The sequence below is a fragment of the Manacus candei genome, unplaced genomic scaffold (genome assembly GCF_025592945.1).
Source record: "Manacus candei isolate 608988 ecotype Guabito, Panama unplaced genomic scaffold, ASM2559294v1 h1tg000049l, whole genome shotgun sequence".
Taxonomy (NCBI): domain Eukaryota; kingdom Metazoa; phylum Chordata; class Aves; order Passeriformes; family Pipridae; genus Manacus; species Manacus candei.
In genome coordinates this window covers 31,504,920-31,526,014 of record NW_026138097.1, presented here as the reverse complement: position 1 = coordinate 31,526,014, position 21,095 = coordinate 31,504,920, and the positions used below count along the sequence as shown (strand labels likewise).

Below are 21,095 nucleotides of genomic sequence, written 5' to 3'. Positions count from 1 at the left end.
CATCCACTTGCTGAGTGGCTTCTTAGGGACTTTCTAACTCAGAATCATCTCACAAAGCAGTCCAAACGTATTATTCAGAAGCTGATTAATTCCAGCACTAGAGAATAGTGCAAGAGATTTGCCTGCTTCCTGAGAAAAGATGAGATTATGTTTCTGCCTCTTGTTTTTCATTCGTTGAGGAATCTCATCTTTCCGTTTGCTTCTCAGTGCAATGAACAGTAAGGGGACGGGTTTGTATAAATGCCCTTGGGGTGCTTTACTCCAGCATACATTCGGCACTTGTTTCGACTTTTCTGGAATAAAATAAATGCAAATGACAGGGGGGAAAAAAGAATATGTAACATACATTTGTCTTTTTCTAAAGTTGGGTGACTTTCTGTCACTTCAGTGTTTATGTCACTTTGTTTGCATATGCTTAGATTTTGGAAAAAAAAAAAAGAACAGTAGAAAAATAAGCACACTGTTTAACCACATAGTCCTAAAAATGTCAGTATGCTTCTTGAACACCCTTATGAGTACACATCTAGCACTGTAGTGGACCCATTGCATCATCATATGACTGTTGAATTTTTTCTTGTAAAGGATGTACGTTTGACATTCTCTTTCTCCACTATACAAAACCTACATAGAGGCAGAATATTCTGACAAGTCGGAAAACTATGTTAATTAACTGCCAGATGCCACCCAGGATGAAAATCAGTTTTATAGCAGCAGTTCCTTTAGCAAAGACGATGGTGGGCTATTCCTGGAGCTGTGTGAGGGGATCTTCAGGAGGGGAGCCTATGCAGATCTGTGGTAGCAGGGCCACTGGGAGACACAGCAGGAGTTTGATGGTGCAGAGGATGGCTACCTTACCCATCAGGAGTGCCATTGTGAACAGAGCAGTAAACTTTCTGTATGTTTTGCTCTACTCAAATGAATTACCTGAGGTAGAATCTGATGCCCAAAAGTTCTCTCTGTGGTCAGTAGAGACACCTAACACAGCCATTATAGAAGGTAATTCAGACTGCCTAGAATCTGAATCATGAATCACACAGACATAGGACAGCATGATGCCTGAACAAATATTTTTTATTTGTCATTATTGACAAGTAAATTGCATCATTACACTTTTTGCAAAATGTATTACTATTGAATGAAAGACACATCTTACATTCACAGCTGTTTTTCCACATTAAGAGTAAAATCCCCCCAAAATGTAAAAAGTTTTTGGATACAGAGACACCACAGAGTAATTCAACCTCCATAAGCCAAGGCAGCAATTTAAAAAGTTAATAAATCTGATGTTTCTGCAATGAACAACTGCACATCTGCAGTTCTATTGAGTTATGCCAGTTTCCATATAGGATGAGGATCAGCTAGTGTCCAGTGCCTTAGCTTGCCTTTCCCAAGCTCTGGGTTTGGGTCACCCAGCAGCAGTTTTTGGCCCTCCAGAGGGCATTGACAAGTTTTGTTACTCCACTTCATGGTAAACTGACTGATTAGTCTGTTAAAATCTTTGAAATGGTGCAAGCTACTCTTTTAATTTTTACCTTTGCAATGGGTTCAAGGAGTAGAGAAAAAACAGGCTAAGTAGGTGTCATGAATTCATAAATTTTTACATATTGGTCAAAATCATCTCCTAGCAAAGCAGAAATCACAGATGCAGTCATGGCAGAACACAACTAGTTAAACACCTTTATTCCTCAAATATGGTGGGATTTCCTTTTATTCTCTTTACTCTGAGACTGAAAAAATACTGAAGTAATCATTTAGCTTTAAATAGAAATGTGAAAGTCCTCAGGACATACTAAAAAACTAAGTAGTTTAGTGTTTACCTGACTGTTGTTAAGCATATCTGTACCTCTGAGGCAGGATTAATTAATACCTCACCAAGGAGTTCCACTTCACACCTGGAAGGCACTTCTGCTTTTAGTCAAGTAATACTAAAATCTCTGCTATTTCAGAGTATGGACAGTAATTTTTCTCACTAGGATCAAAGGCAAAATTCTGAGATAGCTTGGATGAAAATTCTGCACACAGTTGAAGTATGCATTTTTAAACAAATATTTTTCAATAACTGCAATTGAAATGTGTGTTTTTATTTGTGTGGTTTCACACAGCCTTTATGGAAAGCTGGGAAGAAGAATCTATAGCATGTGATTTGTAGAAAATTATAAACTACTCAACATAATGAATTACAAAAAGTTACTTAACAAAGCAACTGATATGGAAGAGAGTTCCTGACTGTGTGAGCCAAAACAGCTCACATGAACCGTTTGCCAAATGGTTTTGAACGAATCATTCTGCAAAATCTCTGCTCATCTGTGTGATCTGTAAAATTTATTACGCTCTATATAATTACATACTCATAAATGTGGTATTCTATTTTTAAATGCTAAACAGCTTTTCATGGATAGAGGAAACAATTATTTTGTATGGAATTAGTGTTCAGTACTAATGAACTACTGACTCCTCATTTTACTATATAAAGCACTCAACAAACACCTTTCACCATTCAGTTCTGTTGACTTCATTTGTCCTCCTATCTCATAGTCCTTTCCTATAGAAATTCCTTCTTGCCTAGTATGGTGTCCTCCAGTAGCAGACTCGTTTTTTCTAGAACAAAATTTAGGAAAGTAAAAGGTACCCCATGAACATTCCACCAAGAACAATCCCTGTACTGACATTCTGAGACATTACTTCTAAAAGTTGTATGAGCTCGATTGTATTATTTTCAATGTCATAGAAATATGACAATTATTGAATCAAATGATCACCACCTGCCTCACTCCCTCGCCAAACCAAACTCTTGGCACAGAAAACATGTTAATAATAAAAATAATGCACATAGGCAGGAAAAGTAAATAGGCTGGGAATATTTTTGGAGAGATGTGTCACCACCTGTATTGCTGCCATCCTGGAAGCTCATTTGAATGCCCTAGGTTTCATCAGTACAGCATCAAGCAGTATCCCGTGCAAGTACCAGCCTTAAATAGCTATATTAACTATATAATTATTTCATTATAAGGAACAGCTAATAGCTATATTAACTTTATGTTTTCAGAGCTTATTAACAGAGTGTCTGTAATCAACAGCAGCATCTTGAATATTGCAGGGCAAATTAGAAAGGGATTTCATCATGTGCTCCACTCCTTATGGAATGAAAAAAAACCAAACAGGGTCAGAATTGGATCCTACAGTAAGGAAAAGACAGAGTGACCTGCCCTTTTCTGCTTTTGCTTAGCTTTGGCAGGCTTTGTCTCAGTTTTAACTTAAAACTTTACTCTTATAATATGCAAGTTATTCAAAACCACTGGTGCAGAAAAGGCAGAAAACCTCCTGCAAGCATTCAGCTCTGGTTTTAAAACTTGACTGCATCATAATAGCATACCATCAACACTTCACGTCTAGCCTACAGTTTTAATACAATGTAATTAGAGTAGGCTGGCAAGCGCATTCAAAGAAACATAATTTCATGTGTTAAATAGGTTAAAGCCCAGGAGCCAAAAATACTGTTTGGTAGACAGGAATGCAGTCAAATCATGTGAGAATATGGATGGAAATCTGGCAAACTAGCCTATTTTCCTATCACCACCCACCATTTCTTTCACAAGGTTTATTGAGTGATCACAAGGCTTTTACTCTAACATTAATAGGAGTACTACTTGTAGTACTCCCAGACCTGTGTCCCAGACAAAGTGTCTGCAGGTTGACATCAATAGTAGCATCTTTCCTTGGAGACACTTCCTGGGTGCAAAGTTAGGGCATGATGAAAAATGTTAGTTGTGGGCAAGGTTAAATAATAAGGCTGATTAAAATGGAGCTACATGTTAACCAACTAAACAGACCCAATCTCTCAAAGGAGGATGGTGGTTTGTTTGAGCTTCTGGGAAGCACTAGGAATTTTACTCTTGTAAAATGACATACAAATACTATGCCATTAAATTGAAAATTTTTCTCATAGTTATAAGCTCAGCACCAACAAGAAGCATCTGGAATCAGGTTTCTGTGTTGTGAAAACAGACTCTGTCTTTTGCTGCTGCTTCACTTTGTTTGTAGCCTGAGCAAAAGCACTGTCCCTGTCAGCATTACTCTTTCTTCCATTATTGTACCATGGAGTTTCAGATTTAATGTTGCTCTGTTCAGTGACCTCCTTTCTCTTCAAGCAGAAGATTTTTTGAACTGCAATTTTATCCATACTCTGGAGTATAATATTTAATGGCAATTATTTTAAAGATAAAACATGCATTTTAGTCACTCAAAGACTGATAAACTTTCAGGGAAACCAAACCTCAGCATCTTGTATCAAACTGTAACAGTGTCATCAAATCACACTGCTGTGCTTTTTTCTACTCAGTTGTTGTGTGCAGATTCAGTTCCCAAAGCCCAGTTTGCTGCTTGCACTACTGTGCACTGCAGTCAGAATATAGCTGGCTGCTGATGGGCAGGTCTGAAAGCATTCACCTGTCACTTGTCAATGGAAATGAAAAACATCCCTGATTCAACCATATAAGTATTTTATTTAGGAATATATATTGAGATCCAGACTTGAGATGAAAACCCAGTTCCGTAACACAATTCACTGAAATATCTTTTCAAGGAATAATGTTAAAAAAAAAAAAAGAAATATATTTTCCATAAATACTGAAATTACTGAATTATTTTGCTTGGGTTTTTAAAGGACAGTTAAGAAAATTTGTAGTTCAACCATTCTGGACATAGGTCATTCCAAAATAATCCTTTTCAGGATTTCTCATACCTTCCATTAAAGAAAAATGCAAAAGTAAAATGCCAGAAGTAAAAATCTACTCCTTCAAGTCACTAACTGAATTACTGCACTTTCTCAGTCTCTTGCAAATGTGAAACCACTGCATTATAGCATGTCTTCATTATAGTCTCAGGCATTTCTTTAACAAAATGGTAGGAATGGGTCAGAACACCATGAATCACAGAACAAACCATTGGTAGAAACCACTGTTTCCTCCCTTCACTCTTCCACCCTATTTGTACCTTCTACCTTTCTTTGCTTTTATTCCTTCTGATCCCTGGATTAAATTGATTCTGTAGTGTATTGGTAGGGGCAGGGTGGCACATAGAACCATAGCAGGCTCTTGATTTGAAACAGAGGTTTCTGATGTTTGAAGGATTTTTAAACCTACCACAAGACACTGCACTATGTAATATTGAACATATATGTAATATCACGTGTGTTTTTTTAAAATATCACCACTTTAAATCCTGATTTATGTTCTACAGAAAGAATGTGAATATTAAATAACTGAAGTGCTTATAAAACCTGTAACTATTATATAACTTTCTATGGATGTCTCTGTAAAACCTACAGGAACGTAACTTCACAGCCGGATGCACACAGCTGACTCACTTCTTTATCTCCCTGTCCAGTTGCAGTCACAAGGGGAAATACAATTGTTCTTATCAGGGTAACATTCTGGCAAGTTTCCTCTGAAGCTAGGAGAGGTATTTTATTGCATGCCAGATGTGTTTGTAGAGCTGCTTCTTGCATTAGGATAACAGCATCAGAGGACGGTGATCACAGGAAGCAGGAGGATACTTGGTCTCTTGAATTCTAATTTTAAGCTGTCATAAACCCCTTTATTCCACTTGGTAGGAAGCACAGAAGAAAAATATTTTAGCAGACAAAAATGTACAGTGTCCTAAGGAACAGTGAGATGGAGAAAGGACATATGGTGAATGGATCATCTTCAAGGGACTTCTGCCAGGGTCTTGGGCATTGATTTAATACAGTAGTTGCATCACCCCACGAATGCCTGACCCGTAGCTCCAGCTCAGCCAGGCCACAAGACCATCAGCATGCAGTACATAAGAGTTTTCATATTAGTCCTCAAGATAGAAGTGCTTACTTTATATGACTGTAAATACAAAAGCTTTGTAGTTTCAATTGACAGTACATGCCGTTAAAATGACTCAAGAACCTCTTTTTAACCTGTTTCTAGATTCTTGGTGTCCTTCTTTTAAAAAGACAATCACACCATTTCAGATTCATACTCCCAGGACAACTGCAGTAATATGCTTCCCCAGCCAAAGAGCCACATTAGGTGTTTGTTTGTTTTCTAGCTAAAGCATTTTTACTTCTCTTTAGGTGCTTCTTAGTAACTATTTCTTGTACAACAGCAAACTGTCTCCTCCAAGCCCATACTGGCCAATTTGGTATAAGCTTTTCTTCACACTAGAGTGCAGCACGCTGTTTCCAGTGATGTCCTTTTCATCTCGTTACTGTTTTGAGAACAGGACGTTGCAAAGAAAAGATGTGCTTCATTGCAGGTTTCCCAAAGGACCTCACAAGCTTTGTCAATGACTAGGTAAGCACTAGGCATGGTTAAACACAGATTTTTTTTTTGTTAATTATTACAACTTTTTTAAAACAAGGCATAAACAGTTTAAACAAAATGTGGAGCCATTTCCACCGACCTCATTCCTTTAAGCTTAGGGAAAAAAGGTTTTCTGTGAAAACTTACATGCACTGTACATACTCATCCTAAATGAGAAAGTGTGGTTTTAAAATTAAAAGAAGATTAAATCAGTAACATTTAAAAAGTTACTAATCTGTTCTCCAGCTGAAAATTCATCAAATTTAAGGAGGTTGATTCTTATTGGCAGTTTTCTGTTCACGAGAGTTACCCTTCCTTTTTGAATGTTTCCATCACATTGCTTCCGGTCTCTGTCACTTGCTGAACGTGCTGACTACTAACATCACACCCTCATAGTTCTAACTCTTGTGCTTGTTAATAGTGTGCAGATTACAATCCTCAAAAAGCAAATCTCATTTTGCTGGATCAGCAACAGCTGTTCTGAGAGCTTATTCAGACCCTTTTGACCTGTGACCTTTTCTAGGACTGAACACCCCACGCCAGTAGAAAGAAGAAAATAAAAAACTCCAACACATTTTCTTTAGCTGACCACATATTTATATTCTAATCAGAGCAGCAAAGTAGCAATGAGTATGATTTCTAAAAAAATTCCAAACACTTAGGCCAATAATAATGGAAAAAACTGCAACTGCAGAAGGGTTTTTGATGGTATGTACAGTCAATAGATATTCTCCAGTTCTTCAGAAGAACTAGAAACCATTGCAACAGTGAATGTTTTGTCCTGAAAACATGGAGATGAAAACCAATTAAAAAAGGAAAAAAAAAAGCTACCATAATACAGGCCTGTGAACATGCTGTACATCTGAATGCCGATTCCTCTTCATAAGCAGAAGGAGCCTTGCTTCAGCAAAAGATTGCAAGTTCTTCAATGCATAAATGTTTCCTGGATATTGATTTAATTGTATAGTTAAAGTATGGTTGGATAAACACCTAAGAAGTACAGATATTCAACAGCTCAGTGTCAAGTCCTTCAGGCTTAGAAAATTCAGTCCCAACACTCTGCAATTTCATTTAATTTTAATATAGGAAAATAGTATTGTTTATTTGTCAAAGTTTGCAAAAAAAATAAACTGCATTCACTTTAAGTTTTCTTTACAAGTGAAGCAACAAAGACAATTATAACTTACATAATTTTTATAACAATGAGGAAGGGATTAACATTTTTAAGTTAATTTGGTGGTTTGCAAGTATTTGGCAATAAAGTTTGATTTCTTTCCTAGTTTTTTCTTTTACAGCAGGGATAAATAAAGCTTTTTTATATATTATAGCAGGCTTGTCCTTTACAACAGATCCACTTTCCAGTTCATGGAAAAGTGAGTTTTATATCCAGCAACACATAACTAAGCAAAGCTTAACTGAAGTCCATTCAGCACATTCAGTTCCCAAAGAACAGTGACATAAATGATTAACTTCCACAGACACACGGAATGCTGTAAGTCATCCTGAGGCAAAAGACTTGTAATGCACAGAAGTTGTAACCGTGAGTTCATCTGTACAAAGGCCTTCTCTTTCTTGAAAACAAAGATGGATATTTCATGCTTTCCCAAGACATTTTTTAATGAAATATCCCACTAACTTCTGTGGCCTCTGCTGATACTCCACAAGGACATCATGTGAGCTGCTGATTTGATCTCCTTCGAGCCGATTCAGAAGAGTGACACACACTACAGCAGCTAGAAATTAAAAGACAGGATTAGTTAGGAATAATATTCTGGCACTCGTACAGTCCAGAAGCATAAGCATTTGAATGAACAGCTAGAAGACAAGAATTACAAGAGAAAATTAACCCCAAAAAAGGGTGTGCAGTACCATAAGATGCTAGTGTACTAGCATGCTGTGAAGGATATAAGTCAGAAATTGCTTAGATTGCTACATTAATGAAGCCAGAGCGCTCAGGCAGCTGTAGACACTTATTGTTATATCATGATTCTTATGTTTTTCTAGATAGGAAGGATATTTCACAAGTACCCAGGACTTGACTGCTAGGAGGTGACTAGACACACTGTTCTAGCAGATGTAGTTACAGCCGTCTCCCTTAACCCCAGCCCAAGTGCCTGTGCTGTAGGTGCCATCCCTCAGGAAGCAGCAGATAAGCCCCTTCCACATTCATAGACAGGGAGCACTGCAAGCACATGAGGACCCCATGGACCATCTCAGGTTCATCTGCTGCCTTTCAGCCCCAAAGGCAAAATCCCTCCTTTCGCTCCAGCTGAGCTCTATCACTCAACCCTATCACTGTGCTCTGTTTGGGGCTTCTGACAGTGGGAATTTGCAGAGCACAAGCAGAAAATACACATTACAGACCTACAAGGCAGAGACAGCAAAAAGGACCAGGCTCCCTAATGGCTCAGGGATACCACTGGTTGGGTTTTTAATCACTCAAATCAGTAAGAACTAAGGATGTTTGATATAATTGTTGGTCTTTTTGTTTATACTTCCTCCTTAAGTTTAAGAACTTTGAGAAACACCAGTGTTTTAAATTGGCAAATCCCTTGCTAAGGAAACTGAGAGAAGACAGTTTAGACAGTAAGAAGAAAGACACTGTATGACACTATTTGTAATTGCTTTTTTTTCCCTGATCTTTGCTGAAAATTAGTTAGCTTGTGTAAAATATTTGAAAATTCATTTTATGATTGGGAATGGTTTATTCATGATCCTACTAAAACTCTTCAACTGTTTAAGAATCAAACTCTTACATCTACACAGAATACTTATATTTTCAACTTGATATGACAGTATAGAAAGTTAGTATAGTTCTATATATATGAGAATCACCTGATTGCTTAAACTAACCAGTTGTTCTCTGTAAACTTCAAAAGCTAACTGAAGATAACAAATGAATGATAGGGGTAATTAGGCATTTAAATGATTTACATGGTTGCCAGGGGCCAGAATAGTGAATGTCAGTAGCAAACTCTGTAAACAAACTATTTGAAGAAGTTTGATAAGTTGTGACACATCTGATACAAATCAAGCAATTGCAGCAACAAAATTATAAGCAGAACCATTGGGTTTTCTTTTTTATGCGCAGAAGGTATGTTAACACTTCATTTGCAGTTTTTAACCACAAACTCCCTGCAGAAAAATTCCTGTAGGTTGGATAAAGTGACTAAGTTGGTTTACCTTTGACACCGCTGAGATTACACATTGCAGCAAATACGGAAGACTCCATCTCAATGTTTCTGACACCAGAATCATAAGCTTTCTTCAAATATTGGAGTTTTTCTTCTTCATCATATAAGCAGATTGCACCATCCAACCTGCCCTGTCCTAGAAAGTAATTTTGTGGAAAATTTCAGAGTGATGAAGTCACAGAGCAAATTCAGTTTTGAAAACATCTAGTTATTACAGTTTCCCCTATGCAGTGTTCAGCTTCTACTACTACTTCTCTTTATTTTTGCACACAAGACAAATAGGAAAAAATGATTCTTAGCTATTGCTAGAGGTTCCACATAATAGTTGTATTTTTTATAATGTGAATCATGGCAATTTAACTGGTCTTCTTCAGCTTAAATTCTCAAATTCATAAACAGGAAACTGTACATAGTAGATTCCCGTATGTACAGCAAGCATAAAAATTCAGCAACAAATCTTAAGTTGTATGCAAGTGCTGCATTTTTAATATGTTTAATCACTATCTAGAAAAATTGCCAGGTTTGAAAATGTTTTTGTGTTTCTACTTTGAAAGGATGAATACTTTATTAGTTACAGACTCTCTAAGGTACGAGATGAAGGGTCTCTTAAGCTAACTAGGCAATATTATTATAATTTTTTGAGAAAGTGGGATCAGGTGCCATTTATAAATATATAGATTTAGGAGATCAGAAAAACACCTGAATGTCTGTATGTTTATCCAAAGTAAGCCTTGGAGGTTTGTGCCTCCTACAAAGCAGTACTGACACAACTCGGCAAAATATTGTCTTCAATTGTCTGATCACTGCTTTGCTCAAAATGAAACAAGTTACAACAATTCTTTTAGAAAATATTTACTTTAGGTATTTAATCAGTGCAAAGAAAACCAACCCCAAACCAGTCACAAATAATTCTCATTCCTCTATTTGTGACAAATATACCTGACAAGTACATGAGAAGTGTATAGTAGACTATATGTACTTCAGAGAATCTATTAAAGCTGGAGGAGCATCTCCACAAAATTAAAAGTTTAATACAGCAAACTGGTAAGTACAATGCTTAATTTTATGCAGATGAAGAACTGGTTCATTACGATTGGTGAGACAACCCACAGTAAGGAATGCGTTCTGTTCAGTGAACTGGAAGCTTAATGTTATATTATCCAATATTTATCTCTTGCTTCTTACCAATAATTTTCTGTTAGTCTGTCACCAGCCTTACCCTCATAGAAATCCAAAGTGCACATGGTGTTCCCAATGACTGTGTTGAACTGACCGATTTCTTTACTGCACTGCATCAGCTCCTTAGCCAGCTGTTCATCTAGGTTAGTACTGCGAATTACTGTCTTTCCCAGAACAACCTGTTCCAACTGAGGTTTGAAGGTGGCATCTACAGACTGCCTAGTTATAACCACTGAGCCTGGCTCCAGACCTGCAGTAAAAAGAAATAGATATAACTTCACAATGCAGTTAACACTTTGTTTCCACACACATAAAACATATATCTTGACTCAATCCTGCTTCTTTTATAGGTGGTAATTTTGCCCCTGAATTCATCAGGAGAATTTTCTGCCCATGCCTATCTGCTTCCATTTATTATTACAAATAATTTCTGAAAGAATTGAATTTTTTCTTTTTCACTATATGTTCTTTCTTATATCATATTTACATAGAGGACAAGAAGGTCCTTCTCACATCCAGATCTCTTAAGTGCATATTCTCTATCAAAAGGCAGGTTTTGCCTTTACTTTCAAAATTACAGAAGAAAAATTATTCATCTCCTGTGGAAAACTGTTTTGACCATCAATCACTTACACAAAGAGAGATGCCCAACTTTCCTACAAAGATACTTATGTTTACAGAAATAAAACAGAAATCAAGAGGGAAAATACCTATTCCACCAGAGGTGCCAATGCGAATGATGGTTATGTTGGAACACTTGGCATGATACAACAATTTGATCAGCTCATGCAACATGATTGAAATAGAAGGAATGCCCATACCATGCTGAAAAAAAGCAGAAATTCATACTCCACAGTCATATAGATAATGCAAAATATATATGGAAAAAGGAGCTGAACATTTTCTCCTTTCTGGTATTTTTTTCCAAATGCCACCTAACTCACTCCCACAAAATCCCCAGTCTCTGGGCCTACTGAGAGGCTATTACATATAAACAGAGAGACTCCCACTGGCTTTGGTAGATTGTGGATGAAATACAATATTTCTAAAAATCATGACTTATTTTTAGAAATTTTACATTTCTAAATGTAAAATTTTCAAGAGTACAATCAGTGTCCTTTCCCAATCGCTGACTAATGCACTTCATCATGGAACATTTCCTAAACACAAGAAAAACCCCACTCTGACTTTTTCACCAACCTGAAGTGCTAGTGAATAGTTAAGCTAAATTATTTTCAAAACAAAAGACATCATGGTTTAGTCTCAATGTTCAGCAAATAGAAGTCCACCTTAACTTGCACAACACTATGATAATTACAGATCGAAAGAAAGGGTGCAGAGTAATATTACAGTTTTGCAATTGCAATTGAAATATGTAATTGTATTTACAAATTAAAGGTATGAAGTTTTAAAATGCATATATGAGTTGGCAGCACCAGTCCCATGACATGCTAGTCTTAAGCTATAGTAGCATATTTGACAGTGCCATTGCAGAGATGCAGCTCTGGATGTGATATAGCCATTTTCTCCAGTACCCCACATATCTCAAGTGACATTTTTCCCCCATTACATAGGGTACAGAACAGGGATGAGGCAACAGTAAGTCTTCTTAAAAAAGTGATAACACCATTCCTGCAACACCTCAGAGGTACACTGAGAAAAAAGGATGCAAGAAGGAAGGAAGGTGCTGGAGGCTTTCCCTCTTATGAGAAAGGGCTGAAAAGGAAGTCTTAATTAGCTGGCTGCATTATTTTGATCATGGCTGATACAAACTTAACAGCCTTACTCAGTCTATTGAGTGTTTAAAAGAAACGTGCATTCATATTTTCTACTTTGAACAGCATCGCTGAACTGTGTCCCGTATCAGATGACATGAGGTACTTACACTGACAGACAGAACAGGTCCCACTTTGTACATGGCGTAGCGGTCAGTGCCCGCACAGATGTTGGGGTAGTCACAACCAGTGCTTCCAAGCCCCAGCTCCTCCGCTATGTAGGCAATAAAAGCTTTCATCCGTGAAGGGCTTCCTCCAACACACACAAACTGCGGTGGACGGTATTCAACAAAGCAAAACCAGTTGCATAATTCAGTTATGTCAAAGAACATCCAAAGAACAACATGAGTATATGCAAACACTTTCAGTAAACACTAAGTTATTCCCAGATATAGTTCTTCTCATAATCAGTCTAAAACATCATGAAGAAAAATCATGGAAAAAACCCTCACCTGTCTACATAGCACTCAAATGCCTTCATCCTGTTTAAACTAGTAAAAGACAAATATTGGCATGAAGACCCAATAAACAGGAGTTCTAACTGAATAGAGCCTACAGCATTTGCCTTTTTACTGAATGGAAAGAGACAGTCAAAAACGATTATCCCCAACTTTTTTAGATACAGAAAGTGACAAGAACCCACAAAAACTTTTCCACTTTGCATTCACTCCTCAATCAGTGGTACACTGACACATTTAGTCCTATTTTGAAGACAGCTACTCTTTCATTTTCTGCAGAAAAGATGAGGCTTGCTGCACAGAGCAAAGTATCTTACCTTTACATCTCCAAACAGTGCCGGAAAATCATGGGTACCAGTCCCAAGAGCAAAATGGTACAGGATGTCTTCTTTCATTTTCTCCAGGTGAGGGTTGCACAGATGGATAAAATTCTCTCTGCCAAGACAGCAGCATTGTGAAACATATAGAGTGCATACAAACCCACATGTTGAACAGATGCCAATTCTTCAAAGTCAACCAGTCAGAGCTGGGAAATACCACACCCATATGTATGCCTGCACTACGTAATTTTGGTTCCTCATGCATTGCGTTAAGGAAATCCAAAATTTTGTAACTGCCATACATCCTGTAATAAATCACATATGACATTTAATATTCCATTCATTGCACAGAATGAAATTGCTGAAGAAAAGTCCAGCTGCTAGGATGCATTTGCAACTGTGCAACATTCACCTTAAACAATATTAAAGCTGTGAACCACAGTGGGTCTTTATGGTGAACAGAAAAATAGGAGCAGGACCAGGGAATATTCAGTAGACTACCTTACTACAAAGACAATCTATAGCAAAGCTGAAAAGCAAACAACCTGTTTTGACTGAAACTCACCACCACCACCACCAGCTACCTGAGAAGGAGGGGATAATTTGGGCTTTATAGACAGGCATGAAGTGGATTTCTGTCAGTTTGTCTCCCTGTGTCATAAACGCAGGAGGAAAAATATCCTACAGCATGAGACTGATAAGGGTACAGAGAATCTGAAATAGGAGAGGAAAGAGGAAAATGGAAATCTGAAGCAAAGAAAAAACCATAGGAGGGGAAAAAATCAACAAAAAGGGAAAAGAGAGGAAGAGGTAAAAAGAATTAATTTCTTCTTAAGTTGCCTCTTGTAAGGAAGTGATACAGCTTAAAAGAAAAATAAAAATTGATCTGTCTGAAGAGCCAGGAAATGACAGGCCAAAGAGGGAAACCTGAACTACTTGGCATATGGGATCACCTTCGTGGAAAATTCAACAGTGGACTACCTAAACAAGCTGCATGATTCATAAACTGTCTGCCTTCTGTGCTTGATGTTTTAAGTTCAATTGAAACAGGTAGGAAAGACTAGTCAATAATCACAAGCTTAAGCAGAACCCTGGCCAGTACTTCAAAGTAATTTCTGAGAGATGGAATCAAGTAGTAAATAGCTTTCAGACACAAGAAGATGGGTTAGCTTAATTAATGGCTTAATGGAGGCTCACTTCAGGCACAACACGGCTCAGCAAATTCAAACTGCTTTGTCAGAGGAGACAAACAAAACGTTCACCTGAATTTTATGCAAAAAAGCATTAGGACTTTGCAGGAACAACTCTGAACAGAGGCATTTAGTGCTATTTTTGATGGTTTAGGTTATTTTGTCTGCCTTCTAATGCCTCCCTGGAAAAGCTTTCCTGTAGGTCCTATGTAGGTCCTACCTGCCAGTCCAGCGCAGGATGTATGGGTTACCTTAGAAAGCCTACAGCGGCCAAGATGAGGTCACTGAACTATTCCTCAGAAAGCAAATAGTTACAACCCAAACATTCTGAGTACAGCAATTACTTCTGTTCTTGGCATTCTCTTTCCAGTATCACTAACTATCCAGTAACAACTGCACAACCAAGGAAAGAAGTGTCATCCCAACCCACTCTATCTGTTCTTGCCCACCACAGACAACCACCTTCAGCAACTGAAGGAGCTGCCCACTCAGGCAGCTGGTCCATTCACCCCTTCAGTAGGAATTCGCTTCCATCTCTGATGGGTCCCATTTGCCTCTCTTCATACAAATCCTGCCTGAGGTGGAACCAAAGACTGGCTGCCTTTGTTCTTCCTTCCAAGAGACCTGTTTGACTCTGGAAGAACTAAAGAGCAGGTTTATGGCTCATCAGGAAGGCAAAGACAGCCTTGGAGTCTGCCAGCTCATGTGAGCAGAATTCCCAGGCTGCCTTCCCTGAATTATTCCTGTTCATTTTTGTGGGACTCCCTACCCTTATTTACTGGGTCACTCACTAATGCAGATCCAATATCCGGCTGTGCTGATGTTCATTGGAATGGCTTTTACATACAAATAGGATATGATTTGAAATCACTTTACAGTTTGTTCTCAGGCAAGCAAAAAAGAAATATTTCCTTCTTTATGAGAACACCAGCAATAAAAGCTTCTCTTCAGGAAATAAAGTGGGAAAAGGCGAGGCCTCTATTGAAACTACAGGGAAACTCATGTGGTGTGTGCCAACACCACTGTCCTCATGCCTGGCAAAACACAGCCTCCTTCCTCAGCCATGGCTATATTCCACCTTTTTCATCTCACCAACAACACTCTCCGAGCCCCCACCTCACTGCAGCGCAGGGCCATTACCAATTTGCACAGCTTATCTGCACATCCAATTGTAGACTTGGACCCTAAGGTAAAATGGGCAATAAAAACAAACATATTTTTATGTGTACATAGGACCAATGCCATGGATTTACAGTAGAGGCAAAGTTTGCTTGATAAAAATCTTTGGCATGAAAATCTCAGGAGAAGAAAATTTATTTCCCTCCAGCTATTGTAAGGCATCTACAACTTCTGAGGTTTTAAGCAAAATACAAGTATCTGAAGACTAAACATGCATGTATGGTATTAGTAAAATAAGCTTACAGTAAGGATTAGAGAAACACACTGAAATATTTGTTTCAACTCTTGAAGCAGGTAGGTCTGGCCATATGCAGCAACCAAAGTCAATATTTCAGTAGCTCACCGGATTAAAATAAATCAATAAATAAAAACATCACTCAGGCTTGGAAAAAATCACCGTTCAGACAAAGGAAAATGGCTTGCTCTGTGTAGGTGTGGTAAAGCAATAAAGCATCCATTTGTCAAAACAGCTCCTATTGGATACTTGATGTTATAATCAATATTTGCATCGTACCTTAACTTAATGAGTGTGTAATGAGTTTGGGGAGAAAGGTTAAGTGTAAACTTGGACAAAGTAATTAATTTCTGAGTCTTACTTTGAAGCCTGTTCATCATCAGTTTTCTTCTCATTTGAGGCACCAGGAGCCATGTGTGTTTATACCTAGAATTGTATTAAAAAAATAGATATAAGCACATCAGAATAGTCCCATCTGTAAACCTAGAAGCATTAATAGTGAGAGAAACCTTCTGTATCTATAACTCTCATGAATATTAAATCCCCCAAATAATCCAGCCACACTACAGCTTTTATAACTGTAGCAAAAAGAGCATCTACAATTTTTATGGCTGAGCATCACCATAATTCATCACCACTTTCAAAACCCTCAAGCTTAAACTAATCCCTTGCTAACATAACCCCCACCTCACAACTGCCTCTGTCCTGTGCTATGAGCAGCAGCAGGCTCATGAGACAGAGAGAGGCAAGTCTCATTGCTAACTAACCCTCTTTTTTCCGTACCTCCCACAGCAACAGGAACTTCTGAACCAGCTTCAGCCCCCTTCCACGTCTGGCTCCAGAAAGTCTACAGAGTTCAGCTCTAACTGTCAGATGCCCGAAACCCAAGTCCAGGAAGCATCTTACTCATAATATCCTCTTCATTAAACTCTTCCTACTGACCTTAAGAACCCTTTTGTCTGCCACAGCGTAAAGGCAAGGAACACGAAAGTAAAACATGACTCCAAAAAGGCACAGCGCTTCAGCTTATCATCCATCCTGAAAATCTCTTTTGCTGATCCATTGCCCTAACCTATACCCAAAGCCTTCTCCTTTCTGCATTCTTCTTTATATTTAAACAGGCAAATGCATCACTAAGGCTTTGGTGCTGATACAAAGACAGAATTATAATTACAGAACGACTCATTTGTTATTATTTTCAGAAGTGACTAAGGCTACGTGCCGAAGTTGATACTTTCTGGGAATGCCCTTCTGGGAAGTACTGAATCACAAAGTTTTGCCAGGATCACAAGGAGACAGAAAGAAATTGGTCTTGCAATAGAATTACATCATATGTGAATTTTGAGAGAAGTGAAAAACAAACAAAATAAACCACAGACTTGCCTGTTAAAAGCCACTGAATAATGGAAATGTATTAAAAATTATATAGACAATTAGTTTTCTTCATTTAAAATATTAAGCTTTATTAAACAGACCTAAACTTCACATGTACTAGATATACTGTGTACAACCACCTGTGCTCAAGGAGGTAGAGTATAAAAGTCGCTTTCAGAATCAATTACCCATCCTTACGGTGGTATGATTTGAGTCAGCTACTACAGGAAATTACAGGAAAAATGCATCATTTCTTCCAAGAAAACTACAGTGCCATGAGCCCTACTAAAGAGGAGTTGGAAGTTATATAGAGGAGTTGGAAGTTAAGAAGAAGAAACAGCAAAGTGATTTTTATGTACTGGGATGACATAGGGTTACAAACAAACCGAGGATATTAATTCAGCTGTTGTTCACAGTATTTAGCATCCATGTGATTTTTAACAGTGTTCTTCGTTCTGTGATCCCTTAAATAATGATATACTTCAAAAAACTGAGAACAAAGTTCTGATGGTCCAAAGGTCCAGCATACCCTCTCCAACAGCATTTGGCTGCAGGTGCCTTGGCAAGAATGGATAGTAAGGAGCAAACATAAAGCAGCTTTCCCATGGCAGACCTTGCCAGCAATCAGGTAGTAGCTGACAAGCAGCGAGTTAATGTAAAGCCACAAAACTCTCACACTGTCTAAACAGATGGAAACTTTTACAGCCACGTCAAAAGTTTCTGTAGTCTGCCTCAGCCTAAGTTAAAACTGACATTCGACAATATGCTCCTGATTCAGCTCAAGAAAGGGCATGGTCTGCTTTAACATGTATGCACATCATAGGATGGTTTGGGTCAGAAGGCACCCTAAAGATCATCTAGTTCCAACCCCTCCTCCACGGATAGGGACACCTTTCACTAAAACAGAGAGCTCAGAGCTCCATCCAGCCTGGACTTGAACACTTCCAGGGATGGGGCATCACACAACTTCTCTGGGCAACCTGCTCCAGTGTCTCACCACCCTCATAGTGAAAATTCCTAGCATCCTCAAGAGTGAAGAACTCGCATCTCATCTAAACCTCTAAATCCTCAGACTGGTGTTTTAAAACCATGCAGGATTCATTACAATTGCCATCTTTCACATCCTCCCCACACCCGTCATTTTTTGAAGAAAGCCAACAGCCAACAGCTTCTGTACGGAAAAGCTCTGGTTCGGCGTTGATCCATCATCAGGAAAAGATGAAGTCGCTGCAAAACTGATTTTACCCCGCGGGTCCCCTCCGGAGGCCGCCCCGCCGCTTCTCGCTGCTGCCGGAGCGCTGCCCCGGCCCCGCAGACAAGGCAACCGGCCCCGTCCGCCCGGACAGCGCCGAGAACAGCGCTCGACGGAACCGACCCCTGCGCCCGCCGTCCCGCCCTTTCCCACGCGCTCCCCCCACCGCCCCCCTGAAGGTTGAGAGACACCCCGAGCACCCCCACCCCGCCGCTCCTGCTGCGCGGCGCCCGGCGGGACGCGGCTCTCACCGGGGGCGACGGGAGCCGCCGCTGGGAAACGAGGAGAGCCGCTCGCTGCTGCCGGGAGAGGTGCGGGGCGCTCGGCTGAGCCACCTCCCGCCGGCGGCGGCACCGCCCCACCCAGGGCCCGGTTAACCCCCTGCTCACCGTGCACGCTGCGGGAGGGCGGCCCGACTGTGCGGGAACAGTCGTGTTCCGGGGCGGGCACAGCGAGCGGGAGCAACGCAGCCGGAGTGCGGGAAGAGTTGAGCTCTGCCGCCAGGGCACTGGGGTTCGGAAGGACCTTATCCCAGAGATACAGATATGCACGCAGGTGTGGGCACGCCAGGGATGGTGGAGTCGGGTCGGACTGTGCGGGCGTCGGTGCCTGTGTCTGCCCGTGTGTCGGTGCCTGTGTCTGCCCGTGTGTCGGTACCTCCCGGCTGTAACCGCGCCGGCCGCTTTCCCGGCAGGGATGGCTTCGGCTGCTTGGAACTGACTATTGAGTTGGAAGGGACCTACAACTGATAGCCGAGTTTTGAGTTGTCACAAGAACTAATAGTTTTTGCAGCGGAATGTGCCCTAGAAGCTGCATATAGCTGAGCCAAGTGATTTAAAAGGACTAACCAAGCAAAGTAAGGAAACAGCGAAGAAGGGAACTGAGGCAGCCAGCCAAACAGCACCAAGTTACTTTATAACCAAGGGTACTGTCTTAAAGAAGTTCATAAGGCAGTTGCTTAGAACTTTGGGGCCTCGAGACATAGATGACCACCAGAGACCCCCAATGAAGCCCCTCAGAGACATTATAAGGATACGTATATATGCTAATAAGTCTTAGAAATGTCATGAATATGTAACAGGAATACGGGGAACAAAGAATGAATAAGCAAGTAATGCTGACATATAAGCTGCAGTGGAGCTACCTTTGTGTGCACTTCGGTGAGCTGATTCCCAGGGCACCCAGCGTGCTGTGATCATGCAGCACATCATAATAAAGAATGCCTACCTGCTAAAATTCACAAACTGAATCTCAGAGGTTTCTCTATTTTAGTTAACACAGTGACCATTTAGTCCAGCTGCCTGACCACTTCAGGGTTGATCAAAGGTTAACATAGCAAAAAAAAAAAAAATCATAAATCACACTGTAAGTGTAAATTTAATGTTATTCGTACAGTAACTGAAAACCCACAATTCTACAACACAATTTTAAAAATATTTTTTTATACCAGAACCACTCTGTAGTTTGTCACAGTAGGGAATTCTTGGGATACAGAGCAACTAAAACCTGCTTGGTGCAGAATCTTCTGTGCCTGAGGATGGTAAAAACATTGGGCACAAGGCATTGCTGGGATGTATGTATTGCAAAATCACGTACGGCGCATTTAGAGTAAAATTTAATATTCTGTCTCACACCAAAGGACTTCGTATGGGAATACAAAAGAGAGAAATCCCCTGCACACAGATGCATTTCTAGGCATGAACAACATGCAAGAGGAATTGCTCAACAAAGTCAGAAAAACATAACCTCTTCAACTTGTTTGTATTTCCAGTGGGTAAAACAGAAGCAAAGCCTTCTAATCCATCTTCTGTTTTCCTGTTCCTTGAATATATGTCAAGACTTTCAAGCTATGGTAATGGACAAGCACCTTAGAAGAGTGTTTTAATTTTGTGGAAGAAACCTTTCCTTTAAACAGGAATATTACCTACCCTTTCATCTCAGGGTCCACTGAAAAATCTGCTCTAGCTTTAAGGACGTTTTCCATTTAGCTATATATCAAGAGAATAAACAATGTAAATGGCTTCTTTTGTAAATAATCAGGTTACTATAGTTATCTTGTGTGAAACATTCAATAAATTATGCATTTCGATGAGTCTGATAATTGATAGTAACCTTTGCTCTCAGTCACCTCTAGAAAACTTTAAATGTCCTTTTAGTCTCCTGGTTTCTGTAGTGTTTAGGTTTTCATTCTATTTAGATTTAGTGGGAAAGATACCTCCTAAGTACAAATACAATATGTTAATGTTGTTTTAGAAGGGTGAAAAATACACAGCTACGTGCTGGGGTTATAACAACAATATGTAATTGGCCTCAGATTTTTATATTGCATGATGAAAATTCGCATCTTTGGAAAGTAAGGTTGTCTGTCCTTTAATTATCAAACATATTCTCCTTTCTGCCTACCATATACCATTTTTATAGTCGATTTGTCAAATAATTCAGTGCAGCTGTTTTATTCACTGCATTTTGATTCCTCATTCACTCTGGATGTTTTGTATCATTAAAACTATTAATAGGAGGAAAAAATGTGCCAAGACTGAACTCTTATATTTCTATTTCTAGCTTTTTTTTTCCCAGACTATAGCATAATATGTAATTACATTCTGA

At 39.3% G+C, this 21,095-nt stretch overlaps 1 protein-coding gene across 3 annotated transcripts; it reads right to left on the bottom strand.

Annotated features, from left to right (window-relative positions):
- Positions 1-6,906: 6,906 nt before the first annotated feature.
- Positions 6,907-19,184, bottom strand: UPP1 (uridine phosphorylase 1). Of its 3 annotated transcripts, none has more exons than XM_051799034.1 (8): positions 18,878-19,184; positions 16,224-16,288; positions 13,256-13,373; positions 12,591-12,749; positions 11,416-11,530; positions 10,746-10,955; positions 9,516-9,662; positions 6,907-8,065 (listed from the first exon to the last, which is right to left on the bottom strand). In XM_051799034.1, exons 2-8 carry the CDS (start codon positions 16,274-16,276, stop codon positions 7,926-7,928), a joined length of 942 nt encoding a protein of 313 aa, XP_051654994.1. In that variant the 5' UTR covers positions 16,277-16,288; positions 18,878-19,184; the 3' UTR covers positions 6,907-7,925. The 3 variants fall into 3 exon arrangements, with proteins under 3 accessions (XP_051654994.1, XP_051654993.1, XP_051654995.1); XM_051799033.1 differs by lacking the exon at positions 18,878-19,184 and adding an exon at positions 18,740-18,857; XM_051799035.1 differs by lacking the exon at positions 18,878-19,184 and adding an exon at positions 18,750-18,815 and having other exon boundaries at positions 16,224-16,289.
- Positions 19,185-21,095: the final 1,911 nt, after the last annotated feature.